The sequence below is a fragment of the Coloeus monedula genome (genome assembly GCF_965178545.1).
Source record: "Coloeus monedula genome assembly, chromosome: 37".
NCBI classification, from domain to species: Eukaryota; Metazoa; Chordata; class Aves; order Passeriformes; family Corvidae; genus Coloeus; species Coloeus monedula.
Window position 1 is genome coordinate 970,256 of NC_138817.1, and position 17,608 is coordinate 987,863.

The 17,608-nt window shown below is 57.5% G+C and overlaps 1 protein-coding gene across 1 annotated transcript in view; it reads left to right on the forward strand.

Annotated features, from left to right (window-relative positions):
- The window catches only part of SRCAP (Snf2 related CREBBP activator protein), a 124,769-nt gene that overhangs the window by 42,159 nt on the left and 65,002 nt on the right, over window positions 1–17,608 (forward strand). Inside the window, exons 15-18 of the mRNA XM_082300179.1 lie at window positions 2,317–2,486; window positions 4,704–4,896; window positions 5,905–6,041; window positions 10,635–10,821. Of these exons, the coding sequence (XP_082156305.1) occupies window positions 2,317–2,486; window positions 4,704–4,896; window positions 5,905–6,041; window positions 10,635–10,821 (687 nt within the window). The remainder of the gene's footprint in view (window positions 1–2,316; window positions 2,487–4,703; window positions 4,897–5,904; window positions 6,042–10,634; window positions 10,822–17,608) is intronic.

The window sequence follows — 17,608 nt, forward strand, 5'->3', positions numbered from 1 at the left end:
GTGAGATTTTGGGTCAGATCGAGGTGGTTTTGGGTGGTTTGGGGAGGTTTTGGGTGGTTTTGCAGCATTTTTGGGTGGTTCGGGGTCATTTTTGGGTGGTTTTGGGTCTTTTTGGGGTTGTTTTTGGTTACCTGGAGCAGCTGTGCTGACACCTGGATGGGGCTTGAACACCTGGAGAAGGTCTGGGCACACCTGGACGGGCACACCTGGGCGAGATTTTGGGGCAGATCGAGGTGGTTTTGGCTGTTTTGGAGTGATTTTGGGTGGTTTTGTGTCATTTTGGGGAGGTTTTGGGTCATTTTTGGGTAGTTTTTTGGTGACCTGGAGCAGCTGCGGTGGCACCTGGATGGGGTTTGATCTGGGGAAGGTGTGAGGGCACCTGGGCACACCTGGGCGAGATTTTGGGGCAGATTGAGGTGGTTTTGGGTTGTTTTGGGAGGTTTTGTATCATTTTTGGGTGGTTTTGGGTCATTTTGGGGTGGTTTTGAGTCATTTTTGGGTGGTTCTGGGTCATTTTTGGGTGGTTCTGGGTCATTTTTGGGTGGTTTTGAGTCATTTTGGGGTGGTTTTTGGTTAGCTAGAGCAGCTGTGGTGACACTTGGATGGGGTTTGAACACCTGGAGAAGGTCTGGGCACACCTGGGCACACCTGGGCGAGATTTTGGGGCAGATCGAGGTGGTTTTGGCTGTTTTGGAGTGATTTGAGGTGGTTTTGTGTCATTTTGGGGAGGTTTTGGGTCATTTTTGGGTGGTTTTTGGTTACCTGGAGCAGCTGTGGTGGCACCTGGATGGGGTTTGAGCACCTGGAGAAGGTGTGAGGGCACCTGGGGGCACCTGGGAGAGATTTTGGGGCAGATTGAGGTGGTTTTGGCTGTTTTGGAGTGATTTGGGGTGGTTTTGTATCATTTTGGGGAGGTTTTGGGTCATTTTTGGGTTGGTTTTTGGTTACGTGGAGCAGCTGCGGTGGCACCTGGGTGGGGTTTGATCTGGGGAAGGTGTGAGGGCACCTGGGCACACCTGGGAGAGATTTTGGGGCAACTTGAGGTGTTTCTGGGTCATTTTGGGGTGGTTTTTGTTATCTGGAATACCTGTGGTGACACCTGGATGGGGTTTGAGCATCTGGAGAAGGCGTGAGGGCACCTGGGCACACCTGGGGGCACCTGGGAGAGATTTTGGGGCAGATTGAAGTGGTTTGGGGTGGTTTGGGGAGGTTTTGCATCATTTTTGCGTGGTTCTGGGTCATTTTTGGGTGGTTTTGTGTCATTTTTGGGTGGTTTTGGGTCATTTTTTGGGTTGGTTTTGGTTACCTGGAGCAGCTGTGGTGACACCTGGGTGGGGTTTGAACACCTGGAGAAGGTGTGAGGGCACCTGGGGGCAGCTGGGAGAGATTTTGGGGCAGATCGAGGTGGTTTTGGGTGGTTTGGGGTGGTTTTGGGTGATTTTGGGTGGTTTTTGGTGACCTGGAGCAGCTGTGCTGACACCTGGATGGGGTTTGATCTGGAGAAGGTGTGAGGGCACCTGGGGGCACCTGGGAGAGGTTTTGGGGCAGATTGAGGCAGTTTGGGGTGGTTTTGTGTCATTTCTGGGTGGGTTTTGGTGACCTGGAGTACCTGCAGTGACACCTGGATGGGGTTTGAGAGGTGATTGGAGCACCTGGAGAAGGTGTGAGGGCACCTGGGCACACCTGGGCACACCTGGGGGCACACCTGGGCACACCTGGGCACACCTGGGGCTGTTTCAGGGCATTTTGGACTGGGTTTTTTGGGGTTCTGACCTCACCTGTGTTACCTGCTCAGGGCTGGACGAAGCCGAACGCGTTCCACGTGTGCATCACCTCCTCCAAGCTGGTGCTGCACACCTGGGCACAGCTGGGGGCACACCTGGGCACACCTGGGCACACCTGGGCACACCTGGGTGTTCTGGATTGGGTTTTTTTGGGGTTCTGACCTCACCTGTGCCTCACCTGCTCAGGGCTGGACGAAGCCGAACGCGTTCCACGTGTGCATCACCTCCTACAAGCTGGTGCTGCACAGCTGGGCACACCTGGGCACACCTGGGCACACCTGGGCACATCTGGGTGTTCTGGATTGGGTTTTTTTGGGGTTCTGACCTCACCTGTGCCTCACCTGTGCCTCACCTGTGCCTCATCTGTGCCTCACCTGTGCAGGGCTGGGCGAAGCCGAACGCGTTCCACGTGTGCATCACCTCCAAGCTGGTGCTGCACACCTGGGCACACCTGGGCACACCTGGGGGCACACCTGGGTGTTCTGGATTGGGTTTTTTTGGGGTTCTGACCTCACCTGTGTTACCTGCTCAGGGCTGGACGAAGCCGAACGCGTTCCACGTGTGCATCACCTCCTACAAGCTGGTGCTGCAGGACCACCAGGCGTTCCGCAGGAAGAACTGGAAGTACCTGATCCTGGACGAGGCGCAGAACATCAAGAACTTCAAATCCCAGCGCTGGCAGTCCCTGCTCAACTTCAACAGGTGAGGCCGGGCGGGCACCTGCCCTGGCACCGTGGGCACCTGGGGGTAGCTGGGGACACCTGGGAGCACCTGGGGCACAGCTGGGGACACCTGGGGATAGCTGGGCACAGCTGGGGGCACTTGGGGACACCTGGGGGCACCTGGGCACAGCTGGGCACACCTGGGCACAGCTGGGGGCACCTGGCCACACCTGGGGACATTGAGGCACACCTGGGCACACCTGGCAGGACCTGGGCACACCTGGTTACTGCTGGGCATAGCTGGGGGCACTGGGGGCACCTGGGGACAGCTGGGGCACACCTGGGGACACCTGAGCACACCTGGGCAGAGCTGGGCACACCTGGGCACACCTGGGCACACCTTGATACGCTTGAGTGTACCTGGGCACACTGGGGCACACCTGGGATGTATTTGGGGCACGTGGGATACACAGCTGGGCACACCTGGGCACACCTGGGCGCACTCCAGTGTACCTGGGGCACAGCTGAGCATAGGTGGGCACACCTGGGCTACTCCTGGGCACACCTGGGCAGGGGGGCGGCTCAGCTGAGTTGGAGCTGTGCTTGTCCCACCTGTCCCTCACCTGTCCCCACCTGTCCCTCACCTGTCCCCACCTGTCCCACCTGTCCCTCACCTGTCCCTCACCTGTCCCCACCTGTCCTCACCTGTCCCCACCTGTCCTCACCTGTCCTCACCTGTCCCTCACCTGTCCCTCACCTGTCCCCACCTGTCCCTCACCTGTCCTCACCTGTCCCACCTGTCCCTCACCTGTCCCTCACCTGTCCTCACCTGTCCCTCACCTGTCCCTCACCTGTCCCTCACCTGTCCCTCACCTGTCCCCACCTGTCCCACCTGTCCCTCACCTGTCCCTCACCTGTCCCTCACCTGTCCTCACCTGTCCCTCACCTGTCCCTCACCTGTCCCTCACCTGTCCTCACCTGTCCCTCACCTGTCCCTCACCTGTCCCTCACCTGTCCTCACCTGTCCCTCACCTGTCCTCACCTGTCCCTCACCTGTCCCTCACCTGTCCCTCACCTGTCCTCACCTGTCCCTCACCTGTCCTCACCTGTCCCTCACCTGTCCCTCACCTGTCCCTCACCTGTCCTCACCTGTCCCTCACCTGTCCCTCACCTGTCCCTCACCTGTCCTCACCTGTCCCTCACCTGTCCCACCTGTCCCTCACCTGTCCCTCACCTGTCCCCACCTGTCCCCACCTGTCCTCACCTGTCCCTCACCTGTCCCTCACCTGTCCCTCACCTGTCCCCACCTGTCCCTCACCTGTCCCTCACCTGTCCCTCACCTGTCCCGTGTCCCTCACCTGTGTTCCCACCTGTCCCTTACCTGTCCCCTGTCTCGCCTGTCTCTCCCCCGTGGCTCACCTGTCCCCCGGTGTCTCTTACCTGTGTCCTCACCTGTGGCTCACCTGTGGCTCACCTGTGGCTCACCTGTGCCCTCACCTGTCCTCACCTGTGCCCCGGTGTCTCTCACCTGTGGCTCACCTGTGTCCTCACCTGTGTCCTCACTTGTGGCTCACCTGTGTCCTCACCTGTGGCTCACCTGTGCCCCGGTGTCTCTCACCTGTGTCCTCACCTGTGGCTCACCTGTGGCTCACCTGTGTCCTCACCTGTGTCCTCACCTGTGTCCTCACCTGTGGCTCACCTGTGCCCCGGTGTCTCTCACCTGTGTCTCTCACCTGTGTCCTCACCTGTGTCCTTACCTGTGGCTCACCTGTGTCCTCACCTGTGGCTCACCTGTGGCTCACCTGTGGCTCACCTGTATCCTCACCTGTGGCTCACCTGTGTCCTCACCTGTGGCTCACCTGTGTCCTTACCTGTGGCTCACCTGTGTCCTCACCTGTGGCTCACCTGTGTCCTCACCTGTGGCTCACCTGTGGCTCACCTGTGTCCTCACCTGTGGCTCACCTGTGTCCTCACCTGTGTCCTCACCTGTGGCTCACCTGTGTCCTTACCTGTGGCTCACCTGTGCCCCGGTGTCTCTCACCTGTGGCTCACCTGTGGCTCACCTGTGGCTCACCTGTGGCTCACCTGTGCCCCGGTGTCTCTCACCTGTGTCCTCACCTGTGTCCTCACCTGTGGCTCACCTGTGGCTCACCTGTGTCCTCACCTGTGGCTCACCTGTGTCCTCACCTGTGTCCTCACCTGTGGCTCACCTGTGGCTCACCTGTGGCTCACCTGTGTCCCCGCTGTGTGTGGGCAGCCAGCGGCGGCTGCTGCTGACGGGGACGCCGCTGCAGAACTCGCTGATGGAGCTCTGGTCGCTGATGCACTTCCTGATGCCGCGCGTGTTCCAGTCGCACCGCGAGTTCCGCGAGTGGTTCCACAACCCCCTCACCGGCATGATCGAGGGCAGCCAGGAGTACAACGAGAGCCTGGTCAAGAGGCTGCACAAGGTAACGCACCTGGGCACACCTGGGGGCACCTGGGTACAGCTGGGATACACCTGGGCACACCTGGGCACACCTGGGGCGCGTGGGATCGAGGGCAGCCAGGAGTACAACGAGAGCCTGGTCAAGAGGCTGCACAAGGTAACGCACCTGGGCACACCTGGGGGCACCTGGGATACACCTGGGCACACCTGGGATACACCTGGGCACACCTGGGGCAGGTGGGATCGAGGGCAGCCAGGAGTACAACGAGAGCCTGGTCAAGAGGCTGCACAAGGTAACGCACCTGGGCACACCTGGGCACAGCTGGGTACAGCTGGGCACACCTGGGGCACACCTGGGGCGGGTGGGATCGAGGGCAGCCAGGAGTACAATGAGAGCCTGGTCAAGAGGCTGCACAAGGTAACGCACCTGGGCACACCTGGGCACAGCTGGGTACACCTGGGATACACCTGGGCACACCTGGGTACACCTGGGTACAGCTGGGCACACCTGGGATACACCTGGGATACACCTGGGCACACCTGGGACACACCTGGGACACACCTGGGGCAGGTGGGATCGAGGGCAGCCGGGAGTACAACAAGAGCCTGGTCAAGAGGCTGCACAAGGTAACGCACCTGGGCACACCTGGGCACAGCTGGGTACAGCTGGGATACACCTGGGATACACCTGGGCACACCTGGGTACACCTGGGCATATCTGGGTACACCTGGGCACACCTGGAACCCCCTTGGGATACACCTGGGCACACCTGGGGGCACAGCTGGGATACACCTGGGCACACCTGGAACCCCCTTGGGATACACCTGGGCACACCTGGGTACACCTGGGATACACCTGGGCACACCTGGGATACACCTGGGATACACCTGGGCACACCTGGGAGACACCTGGGCATATCTGGGTACACCTGGGCACACCTGGAACCCCCTTGGGATACACCTGGGCACCCCTGGGCACAGCTGGGACCCCCCTGGGCACACCTGTGCCCACCTGTGCCGGTGCCCGCAGGTGCTGCGGCCGTTCCTGCTGCGGCGCCTCAAGGTGGACGTGGAGAAGCAGATGCCCAAGAAGTACGAGCACGTGCTCAGGTGCCGCCTGTCCAAGCGCCAGAGGTTCCTCTACGACGACTTCATGGGCCAGGCCAGGTGAGGGGGGCACACCTGGGCACACCTGGGCACAGCTGGGCACCCAAATTCCTGGAAATTCCCATTGAATTCTGCCCAAATTCCATTAAATTTTGCCCAAATCCACCCCAAATTTCATCGAATCCACCCCAAATCCGCCTGTTTGACGTCTCTGATGACGTCATGGGCCAGGCCAGGTGAGGGGGGCACAGGTGGGCACACCTGGGCACACCTGGGCACCCAAATTCCTGGAAATTCCCAAAATTCCCATTGACTTCTGCCCAAATTCCATCAAATTTTGCCCAAATTCACCCCAAATTTCATTGACTCCACCCCAAATCCGCCTGTTTGAGGTCTCTGATGACACCACGGGGCAGGCCAGGTGAGGGGGGCACAGGTGGGCACACCTGGGCACACCTGGGCACAGTTGGGAGCCCGGAATTCCCATTGAGTTCTGCCCAAGTTCCGTCAAGTTCTGCCCAAATCGACCCCAAATCCCATCAAATCCACCCCAAATTTCATTGAATCCACCCGGAATCCGCCTGTTTGAGGTCTCTGATGATGTCACAGGCCAGGTCAGGTGAGGGTGGCACCCCTGGGCACCCCTGGGCACACCTGGGCACCCAAAATTTCCCAAATTCCCGTTGAATTGTGCCCAAATTCCATCAAGTTCTGCCCAAATCCACCCTAAATCCCATCAAATCCACCCCAAATTTCATTGAATCCACCCCAAATTCTCCTGTTTGACGTCTCTGATGACGTCATGGGCCAGGCCAGGTGAGGGTGGCACAGGTGGGCACCCCTGGGCACACCTGGGCACAGCTGGGAGCCCGGAATTCCCATTGAATTCTGCCCAAATTCCGTCAAATTCTGCCCAAATCCACCCCAAATTTCATTGAATTCATCTCAAATTTGCCTGTTTGGGGTCTCTGATGACGTCACAGGCCAGGCCAGGTGAGGGTGGCACCCCTGGGCACACCTGGGCACAACTGGGCACCCCTGGGCACCCCTGGGCACCCCTGGGCACAGCTGGGAGCCCAAAATTCCTGGAAATTCCCAAAATTCCCATTGAATTCTGCCCAAATTTTGTGAAATTTTGCCTGAATTTTGCCCAAATTCCCCTCAAATCCACCTGTTTGGGGTCTCTGATGATGTCATGGGCCAGGCCAGGTGAGGGTGGCACAGGTGGGCACACCTGGGCACACCTGGGCACAGCTGGGAGCCCAAAATTCCTGGAAATTCCCAACATTCCTGTTGAATTTTGCCCCCAAAATCCCCAGATTTCCTCCGAAACCGTGAAATTCTTCCCTAAATCCCCAAAATTTCCTCCTAAATCTCCAAATTCTTCCCTAAATCCCCAAATTTTCATCTGAATCCCCAAATTCTTTCCTTAAAACCCCCCAAATTTTCTCTCCCATCACCAAATTTCTTCTTTAAATCCCCAATTTTTTTTTTTTCCGGATACCCAAATTCTTCTCTTAAATCCCCAAATTTTGTCTTGAATTCCTAAATTTCTCCCTTAAAATCCCTGAATTTTCCTTTAAATCCCCTAAATTTTCTCCTAAATCTCCAAGTTTTCTCCTAAACCCCCAAATTTTCTCCTAAATCTCAAAAATTCCTCCAAAATCCTCAAATTTCCCCCTCAAAACCCCCAAAATCCCCAAATTTTCCTCCAAAATCCCCAAATTTTCTTCCCAAATCCCCAAATTTCCTCCTGAATCTCCAAATTTTTCCCCTAAATCCCCAAATTTTGTCATAAATTCCCAAATTTCCCTCTTGAAATCCCCAGTTTCTTCTGACTCCCCAAATTTTTGTCTAAATCTCTAAAGTTTCCCCCTAAATCACCAAATTTTCCCCTCAATCCCCAAAATTCCTCCAAAATCCTCAAATTTCTCCCTTAAACCCCCAAATTTTCCCTCAAATCATCCAATTTCTCTCTTCAATCCCCAAAATTTTCTCCTGAACCTCCAAAATTTCTCCCTAAACCCCCAAAATTTTCTCTTAAATCGCCAAAGTTTTCCTCAAAATCCCCAAATTTTCTCCTGAATCCCTGAATTTCTCCCTTAAACCCCAAACATTGCTTCCTAAATCTCCAAGTTTTCTCCTAAATCCCTAAATTTTCTCTGAAATCATCAAATTTCTCCTTTAAATCCCCCAATTTTTTTCCTAAATCTCCAAAATTTTCTCCTAACCCCTCCAATTCCTTCCGGAAACCCCCAAATTTCCTCCTAAACCCCCAAAATTTCCTTCTAAGCCCCCAAAATTTCCTTCTAAATCCCCAAATTTCCTCCTGAATCTCCAAATTTTTCCCTTAAATCCCCAAATTTTGTCATAAATTCTCAAATTCCTCCCTTAAAATCCTCAAATTTTCTTCTAAATCCCCGAAATTTTCTCCTAAATCTCCAAAATTTTCACTAAAATCCCCAAATTTCCTCTGAAATCCTCAAACTTCTCCTTTAAATCCCCCGATTGTTTTCCCAAATCTCCAAAATTTTCTCCTAACCCCTCCAATTCCTTCCGGAATCCCCTAAATTTCCTCCTAAACCCCCAAAATTTCCTCCTAATTCCCCAAAATCTTCTCCTAAATCCCCAAATTTTCCCCTAAATCCCCAGATTTTCTCTCCAATCCTCAAATTTCCCCCTTCAATTCCCCTGGTTTTTTCTAAATCCCCAAATTTTCTCCTGAATTCTCCAATTCCTTCCTTAAAACGCCCAAATTTGCTCCTAAATCTTGAAATTCCTCCCAGAAATCCCCAAATTTTTCTCTAAATCCCCCAAATTTCATCCTAAACCCCCTAAATTTTCTCTCAAATCCTCAAATTTCTCCCTTAAATCCCCAAATTCTCTCCTGAATCCCCAAATTCCTTCCTTGACCTCCCAAAATTTCCTCCTAGACCCCCCAATTTTCCTCCAAAATCCCCAAATTTTCCTCCCAAAATCCCCAAATTTCCTCCTGAATCTCTAAATTTTTCCCTTAAATCCCCCAATTTTGTCATAAATTCTCAAATTCCTCCCTTAAAATCCTCAAATTTTGTTCTAAATCCCCGAAATTTTCTCCTAAATCTCCAGAATTTTCACTAAAATCCCCAAATTTCCTCTGAAATCCTCAAACTTCTCCTTTAAATCCCCCGATTTTTTTCCCAAATCTCCAAAATTTTCTCCTAACCCCTCCAATTCCTTCCGGAAACCCCCAAATTTCTTCCTCAAACCCCCAAAATTTCCTCCTAATTCCCCAAAATCTTCTCCTAAATCCCCAAATTTTCCCCTAAATCCCCAGATTTTCTCTCCAATCCTCAAATTTCCCCCTTCAATTCCCCTGGTTTTTTCTAAATCCCCAAATTTTCTCCTGAATTCTCCAATTCCTTCCTTAAAACGCCCAAATTTGCTCCTAAATCTTGAAATTCCTCCCAGAAATCCCCAAATTTTTCTCTAAATCCCCCAAATTTCATCCTAAACCCCCTAAATTTTCTCTCAAATCCTCAAATTTCTCCCTTAAATCCCCAAATTCTCTCCTGAATCCCCAAATTCCTTCCTTGACCTCCCAAAATTTCCTCCTAGACCCCCCAATTTTCCTCCAAAATCCCCAAATTTTCCTCCCAAAATCCCCAAATTTCCTCCTGAATCTCTAAATTTTTCCCCTAAATCCCCCAATTTTGTCATAAATTCTCAAATTCCTCCCTTAAAATCCTCACATTTTCTTCTAAATCCCCGAAATTTTCTCCTAAATCTCCAGAATTTTCACTAAAATCCCCAAATTTCCTCTGAAATCCTCAAACTTCTCCTTTAAATCCAATTTTTTTCCCAAATCTCCAAAATTTTCTCCTAAACCCCTCCAATTCCTTCCGGAAACCCCCAAATTTCCTCCTAAACCCCCAACATTTCCTTCTAAACCCCCAACATTTCCTTCCCAAATCCCCAAATTTCCTCCTGAATCTCTAAATTTTTCCCCTAAATCCCCCAATTTTGTCATAAATTCTCAAATTTCTCCCTTAAAATCCTCAAATTTTCTTCTAAATCCCCGAAATTTTCTCCTAAATCTCCAGAATTTTCACTAAAATCCCCAAATTTCCTCTGAAATCCTCAAACTTCTCCTTTAAATCCCCCGATTGTTTTCCCAAATCTCCAAAATTTTCTCCTAACCCCTCCAATTCCTTCCGGAAACCCCCAAATTTCCTCCTAAACCCCCCAAAATTTCCTTCTAAACCCCCAACATTTCCTTCCCAAATCCCCAAATTTCCTCCTGAATCTCCAAATTTTTCCCTTAAATCCCCAAATTTTGTCATAAATTCTCAAATTCCTCCCTTAAAATCCTCAAATTTTCTTCTAAATCCCTGAAATTTTCTCCTAAATCTCCAGAATTTTCACTAAAATCCCCAAATTTCCTCTGAAATCCTCAAACTTCTCCTTTAAATCCCCCGATTGTTTTCCCAAATCTCCAAAATTTTCTCCTAACCCCTCCAATTCCTTCCGGAAACGCCCAAATTTCTTCCTCAAACCCCCAAAATTTCCTCCTAAACCCCCAAATTTCCCCCAAAAACCCCCCCAAATTCTCTTGGTGACCCCCAGCTGACCTCTCCCTGACCCCAGCTGACCTCTCCGTCCCCTCCCCCGCAGCACCAAGGCCACGCTGGCCAGTGGCCACTTCATGAGCGTCATCAACGTTCTGATGCAGCTGCGCAAGGTGTGCAACCACCCCGACCTGTTCGAGCCGCGCCCGGTCACCTCGCCGCTGGTCACGCCCGGCCTCAGCCTGGCCACCCCCGCCCTGGTGCTGCGAGCCCTCGAGCCACACCCCTTCCAGGTGAGCCACGCCCCTTTCCAGGTGAGCCACGCCCCTGACAAATGAGCCACGCCCCTGCCGGGTGAGCCACGCCCCTGCCGGGTGAGCCACGCCCCTTTCCGGGTGAGCCACGCCCCTGACAAATGAGCCACGCCCCTGCCGGGTGAGCCACGCCCCTGACAAATGAGCCACGCTCCTGACAAATGAGCCACGCCCCTGACAAATGAGCCACGCCCCTGCCAGGTGAGCCACGCCCCTTTCCAGGTGACCCACGCCCTTTCCGGGTGAGCCACGCCCTTTCCGGGTGAGCCACGCCCCTGACAAATGAGCCACGCCCCTGACAAATGAGCCACGCCCATGACAAATGAGCCACGCCCCTGACAAATGAGCCACGCCCCTGACAAATGAGCCACGCCCCTGCCAGGTGAGCCACGCCCCTTTCCAGGTGAGCCACGCCCTTTCCGGGTGAGCCACGCCCTTTCCGGGTGAGCCACGCCCCTGACAAATGAGCCACGCCCCTGACAAATGAGCCACGCCCCTGACAAATGAGCCACGCCCCTGACAAATGAGCCACGCCCCTGCCAGGTGAGCCACGCCCCTGACAAATGAGCCACGCCCCTGACAAATGAGCCACGCCCCTGACAAATGAGCCACGCCCCTTCCGGGTGAGCCACGCCCCTGACAAATGAGCCACGCCCCTTCCGGGTGAGCCACGCCCCTGACAAATGAGCCACGCCCCTTCCGGGCGAGCCACGCCCCTTCCGGGTGAGCCACGCCCCTGCCAGGTGAGCCACGCCTCTGACAAATGAGCCACGCCCCTGACAAGTGAGCCACGCCCCTGACGGGTGAGCCACGCCCCTGACAAATGAGCCACGCCCCTGACAAATGAGCCACGCCCCTGCCGGGTGAGCCACGCCCCTGCCGGGTGAGCCACGCCCCTGCCGGGTGAGCCACGCCCCTGACAAATGAGCCACGCCCCTGACAAATGAGCCACGCCCTTTCCGGGCCAGCCACGCCCCTTCCGGGTGAGCCACGCCCCTGCCGGGTGAGCCACGCCCCTTCCGGGTGAGCCACGCCCCTGACAAATGAGCCACGCCCCTGCCGGGTGAGCCACGCCCCTGACAAATGAGCCACGCCCCTGCCGGGTGAGCCACGCCTCTGACAAATGAGCCACGCCCCTGCCGGGTGAGCCACGCCCCTGCCGGGTGAGCCACGCCCCTGACGGGTGAGCCACGCCCCTTCCGGGTGAGCCACGCCCCTGCCGGGTGAGCCACGCCCCTTCCGGGTGAGCCACGCCCCTGCCGGGTGAGCCACGCCCCTTCCGGGTGAGCCACGCCCCTTCCGGGTGAGCCACGCCTCTGACAAATGAGCCACGCCCCTGACAAATGAGCCACGCCCCTGCCGGGTGAGCCACGCCCCTTCCGGGTGAACCCCGCCCCTGCCGGGCGAGCCACGCCCCTGACAAATGAGCCACGCCCCTTCCGGGTGAGCCACGCCCCTGCCGGGTGAGCCACGCCCCTTCCGGGTGAGCCACGCCCCTTCCGGGTGAGCCACGCCTCTGACAAATGAGCCACGCCCCTGACAAATGAGCCACGCCCCTGCCGGGTGAGCCACGCCCCTTCCGGGTGAACCCCGCCCCTGCCGGGCGAGCCACGCCCCTGCCGGGTGAGCCACGCCCCTGCCGGATGAGCCACGCCCCTGCTGGGTGAGCCACGCCCCTGACAAATGAGCCACGCCCCTGCTGGGCGAGCCGCGCCCCTTCCAGGTGAGCCACGCCCCTGCCGGGTGAGCCACGCCCCTGACAAATGAGCCACGCCCCTTCCGGGTGAGCCACGCCCCTGACAAATGAGCCACGCCCCTTCCGGGTGAGCCACGCCCATGACAAATGAGCCACGCCCCTTCCGGGTGAGCCACGCCCCTGACAAATGAGCCACGCCCCTGCCGGGTGAGCCACGCCCCTGCCGGGTGAGCCACGCCCCTTCCGGGTGAGCCACGCCCCTGCCGGGTGAGCCACGCCCCTGACAAATGAGCCACGCCCCTGCCGGGTGAGCCACGCCCCTTCCGGGTGAGCCACGCCCCTGACAAATGAGCCACGCCCCTGCCGGGTGAGCCACGCCCCTTCCGGGTGAGCCACGCCTCTGACAAATGAGCCACGCCCCTGCCGGGCGAGCCACGCCCCTGCCGGGTGAGCCACGCCCTTTCCGGGTGAGCCACGCCCCTGCCGGGTGAGCCACGCCCCTGACAAATGAGCCACGCCCCTGACAAATGAGCCACGCCCCTGACAAATGAGCCACGCCCCTTCTGGGTGAGCCACGCCCCTGCCGGGTGAGCCACGCCCCTTCCGGGTGAGCCACGCCCCTGACAAATGAGCCACGCCCCTGCCGGGTGAGCCACGCCCCTGACAAATGAGCCACGCCCCTGACAAATGAGCCACGCCCCTGCTGGGTGAGCCACGCCCCTGACAAATGAGCCACACCCCTGACAAATGAGCCACGCCCCTGCCGGGTGAGCCACGCCCCTGCCGGGTGAGCCACGCCCCTGACAAATGAGCCACGCCCCTGCCGGGCGAGCCACGCCCTTTCCGGGTGAGCCACGCCCCTTCCGGGTGAGCCACGCCCCTGCCGGGTGAGCCACGCCCCTTCCAGGTGAGCCACGCCCTTTCCGGGTGAGCCACGCCCCTGCCGGGTGAGCCATGCCCCTGACAAATGAGCCACGCCCCTGCCGGGTGAGCCACGCCCCTGCCGGGTGAGCCACGCCCCTGACAAATGAGCCACGCCCCTGCCGGGTGAGCCACACCCCTGGCGGGCGAGCCACGCCCCTTCTGGGTGAGCCACGCCCCTGCCGGGTGAGCCACGCCCCTGCCGGGTGAGCCACGCCCCTTTCCGGGCGAGCCACGCCCCTGCCGGGTGAGCCACACCCCTGACAAATGAGCCACGCCCCTGCCGGGTGAGCCACGCCCCTGCCGGGTGAGCCACGCCCCTTCCGGGTGAGCCACGCCCCTGCCGGGTGAGCCACGCCCCTTCCAGGTGAGCCACGCCCCTGACAAATGAGCCACGCCCCTGCCGGGTGAGCCACGCCCCTGACAAATGAGCCACGCCCCTGACAAATGAGCCACGCCCCTGACAAATGAGCCACGCCCCTGCCGGGTGAGCCACGCCCCTGCCGGGTGAGCCACGCCCCTGCCGGGTGAGCCACGCCCCTGACAAATGAGCCACGCCCGTTCCGGGTGAGCCACGCCCCTTTCCGGGCCAGCCACGCCCCTTCCGGGTGAGCCACGCCCCTTCTGGGTGAGCCACGCCCCTGCCGGGTGAGCCACGCCCCTGACAAATGAGCCACGCCCCTGCCGGGCGAGCCACGCCCCTGCCGGGCGAGCCACGCCCCTGCCGGGTGAGCCACGCCCCTGCCGGGTGAGCCACGGCCCTGACAAATGAGCCACGCCCCTGACAAATGAGCCACGCCCCTGACAAATGAGCCACGCCCCTGACAAATGAGCCACGCCCCTTCCGGGTGAGCCACGCCCCTGACAAATGAGCCACGCCCCTGCCGGGTGAGCCACGCCCCTGACAAATGAGCCACGCCCCTGCCGGGTGAGCCACGCCTCTGACAAATGAGCCACGCCCCTTCTGGGTGAGCCACGCCCCTGCCGGGTGAGCCACGCCCCTGCCGGGCGAGCCACGCCTCTGACAAATGAGCCACGCCCCTGCCGGGTGAGCCACGCCCCTGCCGGGTGAGCCACGCCCCTTCCGGGTGAGCCACGCCCCTGCCGGGTGAGCCACGCCCCTTCTGGGTGAGCCACGCCCCTGACAAATGAGCCACGCCTCTGCCGGGTGAGCCACGCCCCTTCCGGGTGAGCCACGCCCTTTCCGGGTGAGCCACGCCCCTTCCGGGTGAGCCACGCCCCTTCCGGGTGAGCCACGCCCCTGCCGGGTGAGCCACGCCCCTTCTGGGTGAGCCACGCCCCTGACAAATGAGCCACGCCTCTGCCGGGTGAGCCACGCCCCTTCCGGGTGAGCCACGCCCCTTCCGGGTGAGCCACGCCCCTTCCGGGTGAGCCACGCCCCTTCTGGGTGAGCCACGCCCCTGCCGGGTGAGCCACGCCCCTGCCGGGTGAGCACGAGGGGCTGGGGGCACCAAAAGGGGTTTGGACACACCTGGAGATGGTTCAGGAACAGCTGGAGAGGGTTTGGGTGCACCTGGAGATGGTTTAAGGGCACCTGGAGGGATTGGGGGGCACCAAAAAGGACTTGAAGGCACCTGGAGATGGTTCATGAACACCTGGTGATGGTTTGGGGTGATGAGGTGATGGTGTGGACACATCTGGAGATGGTTTGGATGCACCTGGAGATGGTTTGGGAGCACCAAAAGGAGTTTGGATGCACCTGAAGAGGGCTCAGGAGCACCTGGAGATGGTTTGGACACACCTGGAGAGGTTTGGGTGCACCTGGAGAGGGTCTGAGGGCACCTGGAGATGGTTTGGATGCACCTGGAGATGGTTTGAGGGCACCAAAAGGGGTTTGGATGCATTTGGAGGGGTTTGGACACACCTGGAGCTGGTTTGGACACACCTGGAGATGGTTCAGGAACAGCTGGAGATGGTTCGGACACACCTGGAGGAACTGGGATGCACCTGGAGAGGCTTTGGGATCTCCAGGTGATGATTTGGATGCACCTGGAGGGATTTGGATGCACCTGGCGATGGTTCAGGAACAGCTGGAGAAGGTTTGGAGACACCTGGAGAGAGCTGGGGAGAGCCTGGAGGAAATTTGGAGACACCTGGAGATGATTTGGATGCACCTGAAGATGGTTTGGGAGCACCTGGAGAGGGCTTGGATACATCTGGAGATGGTTCAGGAACCACCTGGAGGGGTTTTGAGGCACCTGGAGTAGATTGGGACACACCTGGAGATGGTTCAGGAACACCTGGAGATGGTTTGGAGACACCTGGAGATGGTTTGGATGCACCTGGAAAGGGTTTGAGGGCACCTGGAGAAGGTTTGGGGGACACCAAAGAGGAGTTGAAGGTGCTTGGAGAACATTTGGAGACACCTGGAGATGGTTCAGGAACAGCTGGAGATGGTTTGGATGCACCTGGAGAGGATTCAGGAACAGCTGGAGATGGTTTGGACACAGCTGGAGGAGCTTGGACGCATCTGGAGATGGTTTGGGCACACCTGGAGATGGTTTAGGAACATCTGGAGATGGTTCAGGAACATCTGGAGAGGGTCTGAGGGCACCTGGAGATGGTTTGAGGGCACCAAAAGGGGTTTGGATGCACCTGGAGGGGTCTGGACACACCTGGAGATGGTTTGGATGCACCTGGAGGAACTTGGACACACCTGGAGAGGCTTTGGAGACACCTGGAGATGGTCCAGGAGCAACTGGAGGAGTTTGGGCACACCTGGAGATGGTCCAGGAGCAACTGGAGGAGTTTGGGCACACCTGGAGATGGTTCAGGAGCACCTGGAGAGGTTTGGGAGAACCTGGAGGTGTTTTGGATGCACCTGGAGATGGTTCAGGAGCACCTGGAGATGGTTTGGACACACCTGGAGATGGTTTGGAGGTACATGGAGTAAATTGGGGCACACCTGGAGATGGTCCAGGAACACCTGGAGATGGTTTGGACACACCTGGAGATGGTCTGAGGGCACCTGGAGAAGGTTTGGGGGACACCAGAAAGAACTTGAAGGTGCTTGGAGAACATCTGGAGACACCTGGGGATGATTTGGATGCACCTGGAGATGGTTTGGGGGCACCAAAAGGGGCTTGGAGGCATTTGGAGCGGTCTGGACACACCTGGAGATGGTTGGGAGACACCTGGAGATGGTTCAGGAGCAGCTGGAGATGCTTTGGATGCACCTGGAGGAACTTGGACGCACCTGGAGATGGTCCAGGAACAGCTGGAGGAGGTTTGGATGTACCTGGAGGTGGCTTAGGAGCACCAAAAGGGTTTTGGATGCACCTGGCGGGGTCTGGACACACCTGGAGATGGTTTGAAGACACCTGGAGATGGTTTGGACACACCTGGAGGAGCTTGGACGCACCTGGAGATGGTTCAGGAGCAGCTGGAGAGCTTTGGGAGAACCTGGAGGTGTTTTGGATGCACCTGGAGATGGTTTGGACACACCTGGAGATGGTTTGGACACACCTGGAGATGGTTCAGGAGCACCTGGAGATGGTTCAGGAGCAGCTGGAGATGGTTCAGGAGCAGCTGGAGATGGTTTGGACACAGCTGGAGAGGATTCAGGAGCATCTGGAGGGGTTTGGGTGCACTTGGAGATGGTTTGGGCACACCTGGAGGAGCTTGGACGCACCTGGAGATGGTCCAGGAACATCTGGAGATGGTTTGGATGCATCTGGAGATGGTTTGGGGGCGCCAAAAGGGATTTGGATGCACCTGGAGGGGTCTGGACACACCTGGAGATGGTCCAGGAACACCTGGAGATGGTTCAGGAGCAGCTGGAGATGGTTCAGGAGCAGCTGGAGATGGTTCAGGAGCAGCTGGAGATGGTTCAGGAGCAGCTGGAGATGGTTCAGGAACACCTGGAGATGGTTCAGGAGCAGCTGGAGATGGTTCAGGAACACCTGGAGATGGTTCAGGAGCAGCTGGAGATGGTTTGGATGCACCTTGGGATGGTTTGGACACACCTGGAGGAGCTTGGACGCACCTGGAGAGGTTTGGGAGCACCTGGAGATGGTTCAGGAGAACCTGGAGGTGTTTTGGATGCACCTGGAGATGGTCCAGGAGCACCTGGAGATGGTTTGGACACACCTGGAGATGGTCCAGGAGCACCTGGGGGGGGTTGGGGGC